Consider the following 21,081-nt stretch of genomic DNA (forward strand, 5'->3'; position numbering starts at 1 on the left):
AATCCGAATAGTTCCAAACGGATCACTAAAATTCCGACCATATTGAAATGATTTGTCCGTAACAATATGTTATCAAATTCAATTAAAAAAAACCCAGCCCTAATCTATGTCTTGAATTTTCCGAATCAATCAACAAAGCAAGGTGCGTAGAGTTTAACAGCTATAATCATGACTAAGAAAGCCATCATCACAAGTGAAATAAAGACTACATGACATTTAATCTTGACGCTCTGGTTATAATTGGATTGACATGAGCAATAAATTTTAGAGGTGTGTGTTCGACTGGTAATATATAGCCATAGCATCATTTTAGGTCGGTCAGAATCAAGACTTTTCCCCCACGCTTTGACAAGTGAGCGCCACTCTCCGTATTGCAAGCTTTCGAAGTCGAGAATGGTTCGTGGCTGCAAAATCGATTGAGCATGAACGTACAACAGCAGAAACTGTTCCCCCCTGCTGATGGTTTTATAGCCTGTTTGGTATCATCTTGACTACCTCTGGGCTCTGGCTGTCTTCATATTAAGGTTTAGCTAAGTTCACATTAACCTAACATGAGCTCAATTCTTCTTTTGTTGAGAAGCAGTAACTAACCTGATGCAAAATATATAAACTTGACAATATTTCAGAGGGTGTGGTAAATGAAGTTATTTTCATAGCTACATGGCGCATTCGACTCAGAAATCTTTCAGGCTGTCTTCACTGGGTAGAATCATTTTTCAAATAAAGCTTTACAACATTGCAAAATTTGACAAGCCACTCAAACATCAGGCCGCACTGCATTTGGAAGAGATTGATCTTCAATTAATCGACTGTACAAATTATACGAGCAGGAACACAACAGCTATTTACACTCCCAACAGAAATTTTTATCTACAGTTTCTACGCAATTGCTATCTACAGGTTTCATCAACACATAGATCTTGTAAATAAAAGAGCTGATCCATTGACCCCGCGCAGGATTAGCAGTCTGGCGTCCACATATGTTCCACAGACAAGCCTAGACAAATCAAACATCTCAGGTGGCACTTGCACACGAATTTCTTGAACTATACTGCTTGGTGTAACATCATTTTGATTAAGGTTGTCCCCGAGACTCATTGTCACCTCAATGTCAGCTGAAACAAGTTTGGCCACTGGAAGGCTCGATGGAAACTCCTTATACGGGACAAGTTTCCTCCATTTTTTAGCTGACAATTTCTGGGCTAAAGAATCTTGATTGTTTGGTTGCCCAAAGGATAACTTCTCTGATGTCTTTTCCTCCTTAAGATACAACCGTCTCCCAGATGTCAACCGGAATAAAGAGTTTACTTCCAATTTCCCAGTTATACCACTTTTGTCATGAGGCCAGTCTCGACCATTCATGACTGTGAAGCCAATGTCCGATGTGAAGGAAATACTAGTATTTAATTTTGATGCTCTATTTATAGTTAGATAAACATCACCAATCAGGACACGAGCAGAAGGCTGCCGAAGGGTCAATCCTATTTGTCTCCCAGTACAGTATAATAGACGCCATTTTCCTGGAAGCAACTCCAACCAGTTCTGCACATTGAAGTAGAGCAGAAATTTCAATATTGAGTAACCTTTGAGAATAACAAGGCCTCGATCCCAAGCCCATTGGAGATAGATGGTAAAAGCATAATCAATCAATAAAATGTTTCATGTTCTACCGGAAGGAAGAATCCAAAGAATATTGGCGGCTGAAGAAGTACAACAGTAAAGAACCAAATAAGTTTCTAGCTTCTTTTTCTTCATATCATATCAATGCACGTAGCAGTTAGACCATTTCACATAAATTGTTCATGTAACAAAACGAGAGAGTAAATGGCAAAGAACAAGTGACCATAAATTAGAAGAAGCCTTTGAAAGTAAAGGTGATGATACAAATTATAATATCTTTGAGGCAACTAGAAATAGATCCATATGACTCTTTGGAGAGAGCAAAAGAATTAATGAATCTACAAAAGCTATGAACAATGTGGATAATTGCTAACCTTTGGCCTCGAATGAGCATTCAGCATCTCCATCAATTCGATAAAATAGGAAAGCCTATTACGCTATCACATCAAAATTCACCAGTCAGTTTTGTCAATGTAATGTCATTGTGAGCTATAAACCAACACCAGATATATAATGAGTTTACATGCAAACATTTAGTAGTCGAATAGAAATAGAAGCACACTAAGATATCTTTCAAGTAACAGGAAATTAATTAGTAACACTAATTGTTCCATCTCATACTTGTGCTTCCCTAGAAAAACAGGGTACTTTCTAGGTTTACAAAGCCTCTGATAAATGATCAAGATGCATGGTTGCGCTTCTCTATGCTCAGAACATGAAACTTTCAAAATTTCCAGCTAGTCACTCAAGGCACTGGCTTGAAAGAATCACAACCGATGAATCCATCTGAATGACAATAGAGAACTTAGAAATGCTAACTGTAGACACACCTGGGGCTGCTTATAAATGTATTCCTCCGTAATTCGAACTGCAGTTGAGCCAAGACCCCATCTGATGATATCCATGGATGGCGCCACCCGCCATCTTGGTCCACACAGAAATGGATGCCTGAGGGCATCCAAACAACTGTAAAGCAAATCAAAATAGTCATCATAGATGCCTCATCTCTCTCAAATTAATACAGATTCCATTCAATATGGTTAACCTTGTGTTGTCTTTACTATTGTCTAATAAGAGATGAACTGATGAATACCTTATTCTTTTGGAAGGTTTGGTTGCCAATAACAAGGATAAAAGGTTCCAACCGGCACCCCAGTTCCGATCAAGTATCTAGAAGAAACAAAATGAACTTAAAACATCCTAATAATTCATGTGGCTTTTACTTATAAAAAAACAATCTTTATAGATATTGTGAAAGGCGTAGCTTAAAGTATGGTAATTTGCATTCGTACTACTTACTTGGAGTCCAACATTTCCAGATGGAGAATTCCTACTGAGGATTTGCAATAAAAATTCACGCAAGCATGAAGGATCATTCCCCTGCACTCATCCATAAAAGAGAAATTTGGTAACAAAGTTAACACTCAATATGCCAGTACAACTTCCTAATTAAGATCAGTACCAACACATGATGAGTAGTGCATGATGATACTATAGGATTTTTTTTAATGTTGAGCAAATAAAGTGATTGCCAATGTATCCCAGTCTTCAAGAAACTGGTAGAAATTAATGAAGAGAAACTTGATCTTATCCAGAGACGTAAGGGAAGTCAACAAAAATTCCACCAGGTTCTGGATTGATTAATCCAAAAGCTTTTCAGGAAAACAAAAAACAGGGTGGTGGTGGGGGGGCTAGCATGTTGTACCTTCATGAGGAATGATTTGAACTTCAAGAAAATTAATGGATCCATGAGTTCCCGCAGCACCATTTTAGCCATCATAAATCCTACACATCTTTTCAACATGGATGAAACAGAATTCAGTACATCAGCAGCTCTGCTAGCAGCACTAACTGGATACACTTTTAGGTCTATCTATCTATCCATACCTCATGTCAAATGCAATCATCATCTGCCGTCTGTCCATGTTGTCCAGTGTGCTACTATTTGGACCATCCTCGTAAAAGTCAGCAGCATTCCCTAGTATCCCTACCTGAAAAGTTGGAATTTCAGAAGTTTCACAAAGTAAGACATCAATGCAAGAAAGAAACCACATGTTACGCAACTTAATCAATGAAGTAGTGCTTTATAGCAGAAGTTATGGAGCAGAAAACAGTGGATAGTTGTACCCATGTGTGGGAGGTGCACTAATTCAATGGTGCTGATTTATTCATGTCTTGTTTCGTTCCCCAATATTTGTGCTAATAAACCTTTCCTCAACAATAAGTCTAGAACCACCAAACTTTCAAAGCAGAATACCAGAAATAAAATTTGACTTCACTACATCAATGGAAATTGTTGGCATCAAGTGTTGTCATATCAGACAACACAAATCAACAAGGGTTTTCCTCGAACACCCTTCTCCTTACAGAATTGCTTTCCTTAGTCTGTATATATCGAATTTAATTCTAAATTCAGAGAATATAAAATTCAAAAACAGCATAAAAAGGGGGAAAGCTTGCATTTACTTTAATATGCCTATCCACTGGGCTTATATGCACATTCTCCAGCCTCAACTCTGTATGCGCAAGTCCATGACTGTGCAAGTAGTTCACCTTAAGTAAGCAAAGCAAACACCTTACACTTTAGTTGTACACAACAAATGGCAACTATTTGTGCACAGAGAATACATGAATACAATTAAGATATACATACTCCAATCAAGAGATCCCTCATCAATATGCGTGTTATTCGCAACTGCCGAGAGACAGCAGGTCCTCCAACCGTGTCATCTCCCACCCTCCTGACAGATTCCTCATCCAATGCCAGAGTGGCTTCCAAGGTAGGAAGCCAATCTGATTGTTGAAGCCAATGTCTCAAAGAAAAACTACCATGATACTGCCATAAAATAAAAAGGAAGAAATAAACTTTCAAATCCCTAAACTCACAAATGGAAAAATTGAAATATGAGAAGAACTGCTTCCACACGCAACATGCAGAGAAATGAAGGCTCGTCCAATAAACAGAAATTCTCCAATAGGGGTCTTGTAGAAAGACTAACCTGCCTAGCATAAACAACTAAATGGCTTCACACAACGAAACATTTAATGCATACGCAATATAAAAACCTTACTCAGAAACAGAACATACCCCATGTACCAGAGTAAACGAACCACGGCCACCAGTAGGTGAAGAAATATAACCATAAACTTGCATTGAATAAGAATGGTACATAAGTTTACGGCGAACCAGCTTCTTCAATACCTAAAAACACTTTAACAACACCAAGGTTACACCAATATTCAAAACCTCAAATACAAAATAAACAAACTCCAAAACAAAGCCCCAAACCTCTATTGCTCGCATTCCTCTACGTTTTGCTTGAGTACTGACAAGTTTCCTAAGCACAACTTTAATGTTATGCAAAGGGCTGCAATTCCACATTATACTCATGACCTCCAATAATCACACAATATCACAAAATCAAATAAGAAAAGAAAGCTAACCTATTAGAATCCTTCACTATTGCTTCGAAAACCAACTCATCCGCCTAAAAAAACCCCAATTCCAACGAAATTAACAATATTTAACAAATAAAGATGAAAAAAAAATTGAAGTAGAGTTTTCTGGCTTACCCGGCCACCAAGGCCAATACTGACACGATCAAGCACCTTAAAATCAGACATCTTGAACCTCATAACATCTCTTCCTCCTTCCTCCTCCTCCTCCTCCTCAATCATACATCTCCTTCCATCTCCTTCCGATTCCAACGGAGCCACGGCCTTACTAGACGACGAACACCTCACCACCGTCCCTACTTCTCTCCTAGAACAAATACTTCTCACACCGATGATACTACCATTACCACGTCGTTTAATCAGTTTCTTCTTCGACAAATTATCAGAAAAAGAACAGAATCCGACTCCATATATTGCCACCGTCGCCGCCATCAATCGATCAATCCGTTACAACTCTCAGAATTTTTTTGATCCAAAGAGGAGTTAGTTAGCAGAAGGAAGGAGAGGAAAGTATGAAGAAATAGAGAAGAGAGTGTGAGAATTGCGTGAAGGAATACAGAGCCCTGGGCTTGGCTCGTGTCAATGTCTGTTTTTCCAAATATCTCCGGCATTTACCTCCTGTTATTTTCTGTGTTTTGCGTTCCGTGCACACTCCTATCTCCGCCACGTCACTTTTCGTTGTTGTCCACGTTTTTGTTCTTGAGCTCAAAAATAATTATATTATAGCAGTGCTATTACTGTGTCGTGCATAGTGGTTAAGCACGGCTTTTTTTACATGTTAATTTACAAAATTTATAATTAATTTGAATTGGGTTTTAAGTTGAAGTGAAAAATATATTGATTTAATTGATCGGCTTAAATAATATCTTTCAAATTTAATATGAAAGCTCTTAACTAGTTATACTCAGTCAATAACATATAAAATTTAGTTTATAGAATCTTGTAACGGTTGAAAAAAAAATTAATTAATATGATTTAAATAGATAAAAAAATAATTTAAAAAAAATAATTTTTTAAAATTTAATTCTTAATTTATGATGACTAATTAAAAATTGATAATAATAACAATTAATTTTTCAACATTTTAATTTTTAAAATTCACTATAAAAAGGGTGAATGAGTTTTCCAACTTGATTTTTTTGTATTTTTAAATATTCTTCGTAACCTTATATTTTAATATTTTCTTCTTATTTTAAACTTTAGTTTTCTTTCCAAATCTAAGGGTTATGTTTTTTCTGTTGAAAGATATTTGAGTTTTTATATTTTTTGGTTCAAAGATCTTGTTTAGAAATGCATCTGAACCTAGATGGTGTTATTGAAATCTTGAGGGGCATATTACAAATATATTAATTACACAAGTAAGAAGCAATAAAGCTTGAAGGATAACAAATTCTTCATTGACCACATCAAAAGTTTTATTACTTTAAAATACTTTAATAAATAAGTAATCTTTTTTGTTTTAATTTAAGTATAGATATTTTTATTATTAGTATCATGCTAGGAAATTGAATTAATAACAATTGTAAATTTGAATACATGTTTAGTATGCATGTTAGTGTTCTACTATTATATTTATGTTGAAAGCCTTACCATGAATTATTATTTTGCATTTAAACTTATATAAACTCTAGACTTTTCTTTAAAATATTTTTATGTTTAGCATGTCTTGTTATGATAAACTAAATATCTTTGTTCATTGGTCTAATATATTTACAAATTTAAATGAGATTCAATGGTTAAATTAAAAGTTATGAGTTTTTTCATTAAATTGTCATGTAACATGATTGGATCTCTTTTTAAACTTAATTCTATCTCAATTATCCATAAACGAATCTAGAGGTTTTCCATGTGATTCAATCATGGCAAATCCGCAACTTACTAGTCATTTAGTATGGTCAAGTCTCTTTTTAGGCTTAGCTTTTTATCCTAATAATTCATAAATAAAATTATTAGACTTTCTACGTGATTCAGCTGTGGCAGATCTGCAACACAAACCGTTTAAAACCACCTCAACCTTTAATAACCCTCCAATATTAAAATGTCAATAATTCTAAAAAAAAAAGCATACAAAATTGTTTAAATAGCATCTAATCCAAACTAACTAATAAAATCTTAAATTAAATAAAACTCTTAAATCAATTAGGAAATGAATTCGAGATTAACAATGAAAATTAAAAAAAAATGAACACTAACTTTTGAACCTAAATGAATGAAAATGACCTCAACTAGTTACAAAATGATCTACTATACAATTAGGCTTCTAGAATATGCTAATAAAATTTAAACATGATTCAACAATTAAAGTAAAAATTATGCATATTTCTATTAAAAAACTTGTTTAACCCATTCAAACTTTTTTTTTATTTGAACTTATTGATTGAGTCCATGAATGATTTGTTAGGCGTTCTAAGTGTCTGAACAAGTTCAAGAAGAAGTCTTTCTAGCATTGAACGTGGTAACAAAGAACACACAAACTTAACAAGTTCATGCAATATTAAAGATTATTCCATTTCAACTTTACAAGAACAAAAGAAATTAGTGGATAATCTGGCAGATCCGTTTTGGCATCTTGTTGAGGATTTAAATGATGGCATTATGATGTGTAATTAGAGGCATCAATCCATTACAACGATCAAACGGCCATCTAAGGGAGAAAGGGCATGGCTTTGCAACTTCTGGACGGACGAGTACCTAAACAAGGTCAAGAATAAGCTTTTCTAGCTTTGAACTTGGCAAGAAAAGACACGATTGGACGACTTATTGACATTCATAACGATCAGAAAGTACTTTTTTTCTTTTATGAACAAGAGAATGAGAAATGCTTTGTATGCAAAGGGTTACAAACAAGTTTGAGCTATTGATATTAATGTGGGATTGCATTTAATATCCTTCTATTATGTTTCTATTATATTTATATAACGAGGGATTGTATTGAATATCCAATTATCATGTTTGTAATATATTTTTGTTTTATCAAATATTTATGATGTATGAAGTTAAAAAATTATACTTTATTTATCGGATTTTGAATATCCATATCATTGTTATAAAAATTAAATCGGTCATGAAAGTTAATTCATGGTATAGACTAGTCTGAATTAAAAAAAAAAAGAAAAAAAGAGAAAAACTAAGGTGACCTAATCACAAAGATAGATTGACCTGTTACCCTGTCTAAGAACAGAATAAAAAAAATCATTAATTTCTTTTTAAAAAAATTAGTTAAAACAATATTATTTATTTTTTAAAAAATAAATAAATTAAACTGGATTAATTATCTCAGCCTGTGTTCAAGCCTTGCTATTGATCAGATTTTACGAGTATAATCCTGAATTTATTAATAAAGTACTATCTATTATTTAATATAAAATAAATTGATAATTATATTAAAAAAATCTATTTTTTTTCCGCTGCAATTTAAAAAATCACACCTTGTATTTTAGGTGAAATAAAAATTTAAAAAATAAAAAAATAATATAAAATCATCGTCGTATATGAGTAAAAGAGAGATGAAGCAATGAATAATGAAGGTGCGACTCATTTTACAAAAATTCAGCTTTATCCATTATATTGGATTTCATTTAATCCGTTTTATAAGTGAAACTTTTAGACTAGATGCTAGCAAATAAATACATCGAAGTTACATAGCCATGCCTAAGTTGTCAAAATGTTTGAGAACTGCAAAAGATCTCCATCACCGGGTTGGGCAGGTCACTCTTACCACAAAAATTCAAAATCAAAAGGATGCTTTTCTGGCAGTGTATTGTACTTCAAATCAGTCCCTGGCGCTGCAGATCAGTATATGTCTTTTTATTGTAAATGTTGCCCTCTTTATCTTCATATTCTTCCTCAAGATCTGGGCGCCACTTGTTCACTCCTTGCCGCGCTTGTATCCTCTTCCATAATTCCTGTGCTTCCTGAAAAAAAAAAGTGAATAAATGAATGCAGGTGTCACATTCCAAACTAACATACAAGATCTGAACTAAGAATTTCACATTAAAAAAAATCAGAGTTTGAGTGGCATAAACAAAATAAAAGGCATATAACAAAGAAAGGATCGGATTTCAGAACAAGGTCTGAGAAAGTGCACCTCGATCGATGTGATCTCATTGAAGTTCTTGGTGTTTGGGATGCCAAGGCAACGCATTCCATGCTGATGACGCCATTCCTTGAAATGCCGCTCAAACGCTCTACGACCCCAGTAACTATAGTTCCCACATATCTCGCATTTAAGTTCCTGACATGCAGAAAAATAATTGAGATCCTCTAGCCATAGAAACTATCAAATAGTATAACTAGACAAGGATTGCAGACAAAGATCCTCCACTAAACAACTAGTATAATTAGAGAAGTATTACATGCATCAAAATGATATATAATGATACTAGGTGTTACTTATTGCAACTTGAAAATAAAAACTATCACACATATCAATTAAATACATCTGGGAAAAAATATACAACAGAAAAAACTACTCTCCAAATGTAGAAAGAAAAAACTCCAAAACCAAAATGCTGATGGAAATGAAAGATACTGGTGAGGAGATATAATACTTACAATGACCGCAATGGGTTTATACAATTAGGGAGAGAAATACCTGACCAAGACCATGAAGTTTATACAGCCAGTACGGTATAGGCTTCCCATCCCAACCCATTGGCAACTTGAGGGGATTGTAAATCTGTTGTTCTTCATCGTCACTTTCAGTGTCAGCCTGTGTCTCTTCCTGCATCAGTTTCAACATCGCATTATAGATTATTGTCATCCCAGACATTAAAGTCTCACTTCTTCCACAATAATAATCAAGCATCCAATTAAAGCAGTCGGAAAGAAAAGTTTCATGCAAATGGTCTTGCTGTTTGTATCACAAATGGTCTCTAGATGCACAGTTGCCAATATGCCATTAGCATACCTGGCCAGTATATGTGAGGAAATATATTCTGCTTGTACTGGGTTGTAAAGGGGTTTGATCCCATTATATCACCATGGTGCAAACGGCTTGCTTCAAATTAAAGCAGGTACCAAAATAAAATTGAAGGTCATAATGAAATGCTAGACAAAAAGCTATGATTCGCACTCTAGTTAAAAAGGCTAAAGCACTTGAAGAATTTGCAATAGCTTAAGAGCTTGTTTGGCATTGTGATAGCTATTGCTTTTAAAAGTGTTTTTTACTTGGAAATGCAATGAAATAATGTATTTTTTATTTTTAAAAAATTATTTTTGACATTAGCACATCAAAACGATTTAAAAACACCAAAAAAAATTAATTAGAAGCAAAACAAAATTCAAATTTTTGCAAAGACGCTTTCCAACCGCAAAAACAAACGGAGCCTAAGACAACATACCTCCTCACGTTCTGCTTCCATTTCATCATATGTCAAAGCCTGCTTCTTCACAACATTTTCTTTTGTCCGTACAATTGTCTGCACAGGGTCACAGGAAAATCAAATATCCAACTACCACAAAAAAAAACGAATTATTTAAGGCACATGCAGCCAGTATTCAAATGCACATTATTAAAATATACAAAAAAGCTGGCAGATAACCAAAGAACAAAATCTCAATGCGATATTGATCAAGAGGATGGAAAAGAAACTGGATGACTGCACCAAAGCTAACCTCATCCAGTAAATCACACAATTTATTCATTTTGGTCTCCATCAGGGCAATTTCTTTTGAATTGACAACTTCCTTTGAGTTCACAGCACCTCCATTCGGTTCTGATGCACATGAACCTTTCACAAAATGTTTCTTGTCCAGCTTTTCAAGAGGTGTATGCTGCACAGAATGAACAAATAAACAAGTAAAACACGAAATGCCACATTAAATCTATTAAGGAAAAAAAAAAGTCATGTTGAGAAGTAATTAATTTAAGGAAATAAGACTGTTTATGTAGCTATGCTTAACAACAAACACACAAACAAACAAATATATATAACCCCCTCCCCCCTAAAGAAACATAATAAATAAACAAAGTGCACACACAAAGCACTATCTGGCCATCCTAATTTTCACAGTAATATAACCCCTCCCTTACTAGAAGATTAATGATTAACTAAGAAACTAGAAACAATGGGGATGCTCACTGGATCTTTTTCATTCCTAAACTTACAAAGCCCATACAAGGTAAAAGAACTATTCCAACCTTTGTGAGAAAAAGCCTTTCAGCACGCTGCTGAATGGTACCGCCACTCTTGAGCCCCAATGCAGCCAATGCCTGCCAGGAAAACATGCAGCAAACGATTTAATAACTGCTAATTAGAAAGGACAACTAAACCAACAAGATAGAATTCTGCTAGCAAAACTGTCACAAACCATGAAATGATGATGGAGAAATAAAATAAAAACCATGAAATGATGATGGAGAAATACAATAATAACAGTTGCCCAAGTTATGGCGTAGTTTGTATATTACATACTTCAATGACTCCATGGCTACCCACTGGATATTTTTAATATTTTCCAGTGTTGATCACACTGTCTGATATCAGAATATTTCTTATTAAACAAATGAAGTAAACAGCGACAAAGAAATGTGACTCCACAGTGATGCTATGGATATAATTAATATTTTTCAGTGTTTGATCATATTGCATGATATCAGAGTAGCTTAACATTGATCACATTGTATGATATCGGAGTATTTCATGTTAAACTACCAAGCAATCAACAACAAGGAACAGAAATGTTAAAATACCAAGCAATCAACAGCTAAGAACAGAATCTAATTTTGCACTTTAAGCTCAACACTATAAGGAGAATGATAACAGCAGCAACATGTCAGCATCAGCTGACAGTTGGTGATAACAAAATACAGAAGTACATCCTTGTTTCTTTGACATTAACATAAACTATCAGCATTCAGCAAGAGAATGCTCTATGATTATAGATTTCCAGGAAAAAAGAAAATGATTCAAGGAAATATCAAGCAGCTGCAAAAAATGATATTCTTACCTCCTTCAATTTTTCAGGGCCCACTTCTTTAAGCTCCTCAACAGTGCTGTAAAAATCAAGATCAATAACAGTATGATCAGCTGGCACATGCCCATTTTCTTGAGCATTCTTTTCCCATCCTTGTACCGTGCCATTTTCCCATTGCTCTTCAAATTCAGTAGTAACCTACAACAATAATCTACATTGTTAAATGAAGCACATGATTGGCTCCGACCAAGCATGGTCAAAATCTCCTTTGTTCTATAGACTTGAGTTTTTGCAAATAAAAAGAGGCAGGCAATCAAAATGCCATAATATCATTTCTTGTGAGCAAATGTCTTGCACGTCTTGTGGCAGAGAATGTATTTAAAATAAAATGAAAACAGGGTTTTCTTTCTGTTTTGTCCTTAACATTATAAGGTATGAATTGTGGCTGAGCCAAGTCTAGCATCATAAAATTTAAATGTAGCACATTTTTTAGCCCCATAGGCCTATATAGTACCCATGAAAACTTCACACTTCAAATCTTTAGGTAAAAAAAAAAATGATTAGAGATAATTTTAGCAGCGCTTGGAATTTAGATAGAAAAAAGAAATTACTGCTCAACACTAGCATTAGCATCACATAAATCAAGCAGGCACGTATAATAGAACATCAAAAACACCATGAGGAGATGAATTTAAAAAAAAAATGGAAGGGAAAACGTCATATAAAACAAACCTTTGACAAAATCCTATCAAGATCTTGCAAGGGCTCTGTCCTCTGGAAAAAATAAAATAAATATTCAAGTAGATTCTCCATGTATTCCCTGTATTGCCTGCAGAAAATTGAAAAAAAAATGAAACAAAAAAGACATTAACTTGGATAAATAATTTCAAGTGAGGTACAGATGCGGGTGAATATAACATCTGATCATTAACTTAAAATAAATTCAAAATAAAAATCAGGAGGGCAGTGGGGGAGAAAGAGAGAATACCTTGTAAACTTCACTTTACGGGGTAAATTATGTGGTTGGGAGAAAATGTCAAGGTAAGTAGAGTATTCAATAGGCTTCTCGAATTTTAAATTATTGAACTGGTTATACAATTCATGCATGTCTAAGTATTTCCCAAATGCTTCCTGTAATATAAATCCAGCTAAAGTATTAGTTAATTTAAATTGCTGGGCAAAATCATACAGCATAATTAGGTAAAGTCGTGGTAGAAAAAAAGAACATACTTGTTCTCCACTGCATAAACAATGCATCAATTACGATAATAAATGTTGTGCAGTCACTAGTTCACTTTTATATGAAGGGAAAAAACTAGAAACTACTACAGCCCTAAATTATCTGTTAACTAGCATAAAAATTCAGATATTAGTTTATAAAACTAAAGTCCTAAAATATCAAACTGAAAGGCAACAAATCTCACAGTAGATGAATTTGAAACTGCCAACAGAATCTCAAATCTCAAGATTTTGAAATGTAACGCCTAATTTAGAGCTCGCACATACATTATATGAGAACACCATCTAATTGAGTAGGTACACTTATAGAGTAAAAAAGTAGATAAAAATAACCCAGATCAGTTTCCTCAAATGCTATAAACTACAGCATCCCAGTTGCCTGGCACAAACACCTCAAATATCCATACATGAGACTAGAGCCCTAACATATCAACAACTGCACTATGGTAAAATAATCATTAAGTGACACAAGTTAGAGAGACTGACCTCACCAGTAAACTCAATAACTGGTTCCTCTTTAAGCATTGCCTCATAATCCTCATTAGCATCAACCACACGCGCCGCTGGATGCCTTCTATGATACTCACGAATCTTCGCAGGCAAAAGAAAAACAAAAGAAAAACAATGATAATGATAAGATAAAATACAAGTAATTTCAATAAATAACAAGTAACCGTTAATTATCAGATAAATTGCTTAATCAAAATTAATGAAAAAATAAATTACCTCTTTTAATCTATCATAAAAAGCACTAAACACATTGGTTCCGGTCGCCGTTTGTCCACCAAGCGCCGCAATCTCATCCTTCCTCGCATTATCTCTATCTTCATAAACCTCAACCTGAAAAAAAATCAAAATCAAACACTTATTATAATTATAATTGCCTTCCATTAAACTTAATTAATGAGAGAGAGAGAGAGAAGAATTACGAGTTTCTCAGTAGTGGCAATGATATTTTCGATCATGTTACGAACACGGTGGCTTTGAAAAAGACGGTCCTTGTTGTTTGCTGGTTCATTTTGGAGATCTTTAACGATAAGTCGTTCGAGTCTCTCTACTTCCTCGTGAGAGGCTCGAGTCACCTCTAATAGAGTCGACGACATCTTCACGGTGGCCTCTGCCTCAGGTTCCGGTGAAACTTGTGGTGGATTTCAGTGTGGTTTTGATTAGGGTTTTTTCTGTTGAGAAAAGAAGTTGCAGTGGCGAGTTCAGGTCTGGTTTATTTTATTTTTATTGTGACAATAGAAATGTTCGATAACGTCGTCGTTTTTGTGTAATGTTTACTTTGGAAAGTAAATTGCATCGCATGCCCTGGAATTTGATATAATTATATTAGTAACTTCTTACTTTTCAAATTATATAATTTGCTATGTATAAGTTTGTTTGTTTTTGCAAATGAGGTCAATTTTTAATTTTCTTTTAGCATAAAAAATATATATTGTTTGATGGTGAACCAAAGAGTTTATGAATCCTTTTTTCATCATAAGATTCTTTGACCTATTTTCAACCTTAAATGCGTGAAAATGGGTTAAGGTTTATGTACCTTATAATTAAATTTTAGATGAAGACCATTATAATTTAGAAGGATTATAATAATACTATACATTATTTGGTCAAAGGTTAAAAACTTTTGAATAACCTCTCTAATTTAACAAATTTTTTAGGGGTTCTCATGTAATTTACTCAGACTCAGAGCATCATGCTCGAGATATCCAAATTAAAGGGACTAGAATGCAATAATGGCTTTTCAACGAGGACTGTTTAAGCTGCTTAGCCAGCTCATATAAGCATTGCCCTGTCTTGTCTTCTCTCTCAGAGACCCGTTATTCTGTTGCGAGAAACTTTAGAATGTTGTTAGAAAGAAGAACAACGATCAAACGCATTGAAAAAGCTTAATTTTTTGCAAAAAATATAGTAATGTGGAAGCTAAATCAGTTCATACCAGGTGATGATGGGGAGAGAGAGGAGAGTTTCTTGGAAGAAGAATCAGATGGGATTTTTTCACTTTCTCCTACGCAGGTTTGTTTTTCTAATTCCACCTCAAATCTTGTTTGTTTCTTGATTAAAAAGTTTTCATCTTTTTGTAGTTTAAAGCTTTTTTTTTCTATCTGGGTTTTTGTTTATGTAGAGAATGTATGCATTTGCTGCTTCTTTGGCCGCTGGTTTGATTCTTATGTTTCTGGTATGTCCACCTTTTGTGCTTAAAGGTCATCTTTTTGTTTCTTTTTGGGTTTTATTGAAGCATAAAATGTGTTCTTTATGCAATGTTAGTGATTGAATTTTAATGGGCCTTTTTGGAGTGGTAATATGCAGTAAGTTTGGCTTTTAAAGAGGAAATTTTGAAAGTAATTAATGGTAGAAATATTATAGTATTTTAAGGAGCTTAAAGATTTTCTTCCTCTGTGTTTTTATTTGTGTCCAAGGTTTTAAATTTCTTTCTTGAACTGAGTGTTTGTCTATAAAACAGTGGAATTGCTTCCGAAGAGTTCATAGAATGTTTAATGTTTTCAGTGCAATATAGAGTTGGGTCTTGTAACTCATGCTCTACTAATTTAATATTGTCAGTTCAGTCTTTTCTGGACTGCACTATTCGTTGGAAGTTCCTTAATCAAGCTAGTTTGAAGTTTGAGATTACAATGGTTTCCAAAATTTTATAGGGTCATTCGTAGTGCCTTTGTTCGCTAATGATTTGGCTTATAGGGAAACTATAGAAGATTGAGATGATTTATTTTGACTGGGAAGGTTAGTAGCTTTTCTGCTTGATCTTGCAGCATGCCTTTTATTAGACTACTTTACATATTACCAACATGGTACAGCCCATAGCAAGCTTGATATTAAACTTCGTTTTCCCTGCCAAGGCATCTAAGAGGGACAAGTTTTCAGCATCTGCAGATCACTTGGCTTTTGTCATGCTTCCACTACATCTATCAAACTTTGTGAGTAGGATGCCTCGAGCACTATTTATATTTCTCATTTATGAAACCATCACTCCCTTGGGGTAGTGTTAGCATACCTTGGCTTGTTGGTTTATAAGGAGTTAGCTCTGAAATATACACTGAGGAACAGTCCTCTAAGCTTGCCTTGAGAAGAATATGAGACTTCCTCGCATCTTGGAGATGTTTGACAATTGCTGCTTCTGGACTGTCTATAACAGTCTGGAGCCTACAAGCATGGACCATATATAGAGCCCCTTGCTAACAATTTCAATTTATTTGCTTTCTTTCTTTTAAAACTTCCATCTATTTTGCTTTTTCTCAAAACCTCTATATGTTAACCCTCTCTATCATTCATGGAAAAGACACTTAGTAAGCTGTCCTCAAATTAGATCATTAAGCCAATCTATTAAAAGAAGATCGCATTTCTAAATCAGCATAATAAATAGAAGTTTAGATTATATCTTAGAGGTTAACGATGATATGTATTGTACTTTATTATTGCTATAGTTATATAGTTTGAGGCTGTCAAAAAATGGAAAGCGGTAAATGAATAGGATGTGTATCTAGAGAAATGTTTCTCAGGTTCTTCCTTTGGTCAGATTGTTAATATACCTAATTGCATAAGAGGTGTGTTACTACCAATATCTGTAAATTTTGATCTCCTAAGTTAACCTTTTTCCTTTTATGTGGGCATATAAACTCTATGTGTCTTGCTTACATCTTGCTCAAGAAGCTGCAAGTCCCATTATTACTAGGAAGCAGTCCCTTTTCTTTCCTGCTTCAGGAGGTAAGTTTAGATTAGTTGAGGGAAAATATGGGATTATAGAACATTGAGAATCTAAGCATGTTCAAGGAATATTTTGTGACCATTTATTGTGACATTTTAAAAGCTGTATTTCTATGGAAGCATTTGGCTGTATAAAATGCTGATAGCTTTACAAATTTTGCATGTGTTGCAGTCCTTGATTGTCTTTGCCAAGCCTATCAAATTTGCACTATTGTTCACCTTTGGCAATGTGTTGGCAGTTGGAAGGTACATTGTCATTTTTACTCAATTTAGCAATACGTTTTGAATTTGATATTTTTAATCTTTCCATTTGCTGGTTTCTGCAGGCCAACAAGTTTATATTCTGTCCCATCCCATCCTGATTTATAATATTTCTTTCACTCTGGAATTTTTTTTTCCTTCCACTGGTATTAAAAAACTTCCGTGCTTTTTTGCTTTTCTCTCATCACATGTAAAACAAAAACACCACTTCTTATTCATCATAACAAAGGAAGGGACTTTTTTCTCCTTTTCTTCGATTCTTGGCATAGCTTCATTTTAATTCTTTCTTTTTATAAACACTTTGAATCTTCTGACAAAAACTAGTTTAATCTGATCACTTTTGATCTGAGAATTTTAGGCACTCCAAGTTCAGTGTAGTGTTGTTGTGTATTTGGAAGAGAGTTTACATAGCTTAAAGAGTTCCATGATTCCACACAGATAGTATCCCTGAGATCATCTGCAATTCAGTTCAACTGAATCGCTGTTCTTCTTAGGGTTTTTTGCATTCTAAACTTGTTTTGTGAATGGCAGCACAGCCTTCCTCATTGGACCTGGGCGACAGCTAGGTATGATGTTTGACCCTGTCCGCATATATGCAACAGTTATTTACATCGGATGTGTTGTTCTGGCTCTCATTTTTGCTCTCTTGGTAAGTCAATAGTTTCAATTCATTTGTCAAATATAATAATGTTAGTGCCCCTTAATAACAGAGAAATTTGGGAAATTAAAGTGCAGTAAATTATGATTGCTTTTCGTGACCCGTATGGTTACTATCCTTAGATTGTTTAAATCTTCAACCGCAAACATGTTCTCTTAGTAGATCAATATTCTGGATCATGCTCATTTCTTTTCACTGCCTTGCAAGTTATCATTTATTTATCATGTGCACCTAACTGTTTTTACCTCAAGTTATTAGATTTGCCACTACAATTCCTTTTGTAAAGATTAAGGTACTTCTTGACTGATAACACTGATAAGTGCATTCCTAATTATCTGGTATTTTGTCATCTTTTCTTCATCTTCTTCCCTCCTTTTCTTTGTCGTCATCGCATTCTTTTCTATCTACCACAGCAGAATTTACACCATCTTGGCATTTTGATTCTGAGCTATGGATGCTAATTTAAATAATGCAGGCTTTATTTATAACTACCTGTCATTGTATCTATTTGCATCGTTAATTTGCAAATGAAGTTACACTGCTGAGAAACTTTTCTGCCTCAGTAACACTAACTAATGAAGCGTAGGACTTGCTTTTACCACCGTCTGTGAATTCCTAAGATATACTGAAGCATTGAAATTTCAAAATTCCTCTGAATTATAGCCGAGGGGTTAAATTTGAAATCATTTTTGCCTCTGCTGTGCCTTTTGATGAGCTTTCATTCCTTGTACTTTCATTCTTGTGCTGTCTTTCAGAAGAACTTCTCTCCCTCTTTCACAAATTCACCAAGATTTCAGTGAAGGTCAATTCTTGAAAAGCTTCTAGTTTGAACAAGGTTATAGACTAAAATGGCCTTGTCATCACACATTGTGGTCCCCGTGTCCTTATAAAGCTAAAGCTTCCCCTGCTTTTATTAGAGAAAAATAACATTCAAGATCAATTTGAAGAACAAGGCGTCTCCAAATGGGAAAGAAAATTAAAATATATATATATAAGAGAACTGCTATTGTGATGAATACCTGACATTAAAAACCCCTTAAATATGCATTTTTCTAGTTAAAAATGCTTTCTGATTGTGGAAGCAGATTTAGATCATTTCTACTTAAGATTTAGATCATTTCTACTTATTTCATAATGGCTTACCAACAGGTTTTCTGCGCTTTTTTTTCATGTTGCAGATTCATAGCAAGATTTTAACAGTGTTTGCAATCATATCTGAGATTTGTGCCCTTATCTGGTAAGTTTGTCTCTCATTTTCACCCATTTCATTAGTTTTATGGTAAGGCATGAGGATATAAGATTAGAATTGTACAGTAAAGACTTGCGATATCATAGACAGTACAGAAGGATATTCAGACTATTTGGAATGGAAATTATACAGCGCTCTTATTTGTTTTTCATAGACAGTACATGGTTGCTTCTCAGAATTTTCAGACTACAGTACATGATTTCCAGCTATTTATCTTATATATCAGGCAACATCTCTGCAATAGCTTCTCTTAGTTTAACAATAAGAAGTTCAATTGGGCATTTTAAATGCTTTGTTCGCGCCACTTATATGTCTTCTTTAAGCTGTTTCAGGTACGGTCTGAGCTATATTCCTTTCGCTCGAAGAATGGTGTCTAGTTTGATGATCCGGTTATGCGACACTGAGTTATAGGCTCATAGCTAATGCAAATTCTAGGAGGGCAATAAAATGAGAGATTCTTGAAACCTTTGGCTTATGGCTGCTGTCTCCCTGCTTTTTATCTGAGTTCGTGCAGAAAGAATTTTTTCCACTTGAGTTTAGAGCTTGGCACTTCTGATTGTTAATTTGGCATTATATGGTTCTTGGTTTCTTATTTCAACTTCATTTACTTTTACCTCGTCTCCTTTCAACTTTCCTTGGGCTAAAGGAACATGGCCTTGACCCCGAAGAGACCTGGTACATTCGGCTTCACTTTTTGCTTTTGCAAAAAATACTATCTGCTTGCAAGTTGTAAATATGCAAAAGACAATATGAAGAATGAACTCTTTCCTGATCACTTGCTTAATAGTTAGCTACTTACCCCCTCATGATATCGTTTCATTCGAAACAACCTTCTGTGTTGCCTCAATCAAGGAAGGGAACTAAGAACGGTTTGCTAGGGATGAAAATGCAGCCAGTCTGGTTTTGAATAGAGGCCTCAAGATGGACCATTGTAAGGGTAAAAAGTTTTGGGTTGGGTTGGTGTAAGATGGCCGTGTACTTTAAGAGATGCCATATGAAAATACGTAGTCATGGTTTTTGCTGGCACTGTGCTGACCCTTAAGATGTTTCTATTCCATTCTCTTGATTAGATGAGGATTGCACTCGAAAGAATCTGTTCTGTTGCAGCATATGGAGTCAAGATTTCTGTTGAAGCAAATAATAGAGTCAAGATTTTTTTCCTTATAATAATAGAACAGAAACTTAAATTGATCTTATCTATAATATTCAGTTTCAAGGACTTGACACCTCCTTATCCTACCAAGTAATCTGTTTGGTTAAAATCCTCAGGCATAACATAACTTCAGGTTTTTTGAACTACCTTTACATGGAGAAAACTGAGAGAGAGACAGAGAGAGAGAAAACCTTGGCATGAGATAAAGAATCCACTATCCAGCCCAGTCTGTTGTTCTTAAAAGATGCCTCAAAGTTCAAACTGGACCATTGTCGAAGGTAAAAGGAACTGGGCTTGGAGGAATACAAGACGGGTGGACGCACGTCGATATAAACCACAGAAAGTTACATGCATGCTTTGATTAGATGGGGTTCATGCTATAAAGAGAATCGGGTTTTTACTCCTCCATGCAGTGTTGCAGATAAGGAATCGTGAAATGACAGCCCAGATGGGCCAAGTTTAAATTCAGCTCAACTACTCCTTTTAGGCCAGGCAAATAATATCCCAGATGGATACCAAGTCTAGGGCCAGCAAATACATCCCTCCAGGAGGTATAAATAGGAAAAATGGATCGGGAATCTCGCATGTCTCGAAGATGGGAAAGAAAAAAGGTGTTTATTATCAGTCTTCTAGCTCATCAGAGGTTGAAAATGATGGACGTCTTTCCACATCCATGCTTTGGAGTCTGGTGACCTGTGATGATATAAACATTGCACCTAAAGCAGCATGTGAGAGATCTGCATTGAACAACCATGGTGGTAGCTACCTACCTACCTCAGAATAGAACGTGTCTTCAAAATACCA

The 21,081-nt window shown here is 34.8% G+C and overlaps 2 protein-coding genes and 1 pseudogene across 6 annotated transcripts; 1 reads left to right on the forward strand and 2 right to left on the reverse strand.

Moving 5' to 3' along the window:
- Positions 1-775: 775 nt before the first annotated feature.
- LOC133676039 (probable plastid-lipid-associated protein 14, chloroplastic) lies at positions 776-5,743 on the reverse strand (annotated as a pseudogene).
- Positions 5,744-8,613: 2,870 nt separating this feature from the next.
- On the reverse strand, positions 8,614-14,465 carry LOC133675131 (splicing factor SF3a60 homolog). Its single transcript, XM_062096408.1, has 12 exons — positions 14,163-14,465; positions 13,960-14,073; positions 13,720-13,824; positions 12,983-13,125; positions 12,727-12,823; positions 12,028-12,192; positions 11,219-11,290; positions 10,693-10,851; positions 10,419-10,496; positions 9,671-9,799; positions 9,164-9,310; positions 8,614-8,990 (listed from the first exon to the last, which is right to left on the reverse strand). The coding sequence occupies exons 1-12, from the start codon at positions 14,334-14,336 to the stop codon at positions 8,844-8,846; spliced, it is 1,530 nt and encodes a 509-aa protein (XP_061952392.1). The 5' UTR covers positions 14,337-14,465; the 3' UTR covers positions 8,614-8,843.
- A 573-nt stretch (positions 14,466-15,038) lies between these two features.
- LOC133675401 (uncharacterized) lies at positions 15,039-19,899 on the forward strand. Of its 5 annotated transcripts, none has more exons than XM_062096755.1 (7): positions 15,039-15,252; positions 15,362-15,415; positions 16,092-16,169; positions 17,129-17,202; positions 17,749-17,866; positions 19,054-19,112; positions 19,457-19,899. In XM_062096755.1, the coding sequence occupies exons 1-7, from the start codon at positions 15,151-15,153 to the stop codon at positions 19,533-19,535; spliced, it is 564 nt and encodes a 187-aa protein (XP_061952739.1). In that variant the 5' UTR covers positions 15,039-15,150; the 3' UTR covers positions 19,536-19,899. The 5 variants fall into 5 exon arrangements, with proteins under 5 accessions (XP_061952739.1, XP_061952740.1, XP_061952742.1 ...); XM_062096757.1 differs by having other exon boundaries at positions 15,235-15,252; positions 16,005-16,169; XM_062096756.1 differs by lacking the exon at positions 16,092-16,169.
- Positions 19,900-21,081: the final 1,182 nt, after the last annotated feature.

This window comes from Populus nigra, chromosome 16, assembly GCF_951802175.1.
Source record: "Populus nigra chromosome 16, ddPopNigr1.1, whole genome shotgun sequence".
Taxonomy (NCBI): Eukaryota; Viridiplantae; Streptophyta; class Magnoliopsida; order Malpighiales; family Salicaceae; genus Populus; species Populus nigra.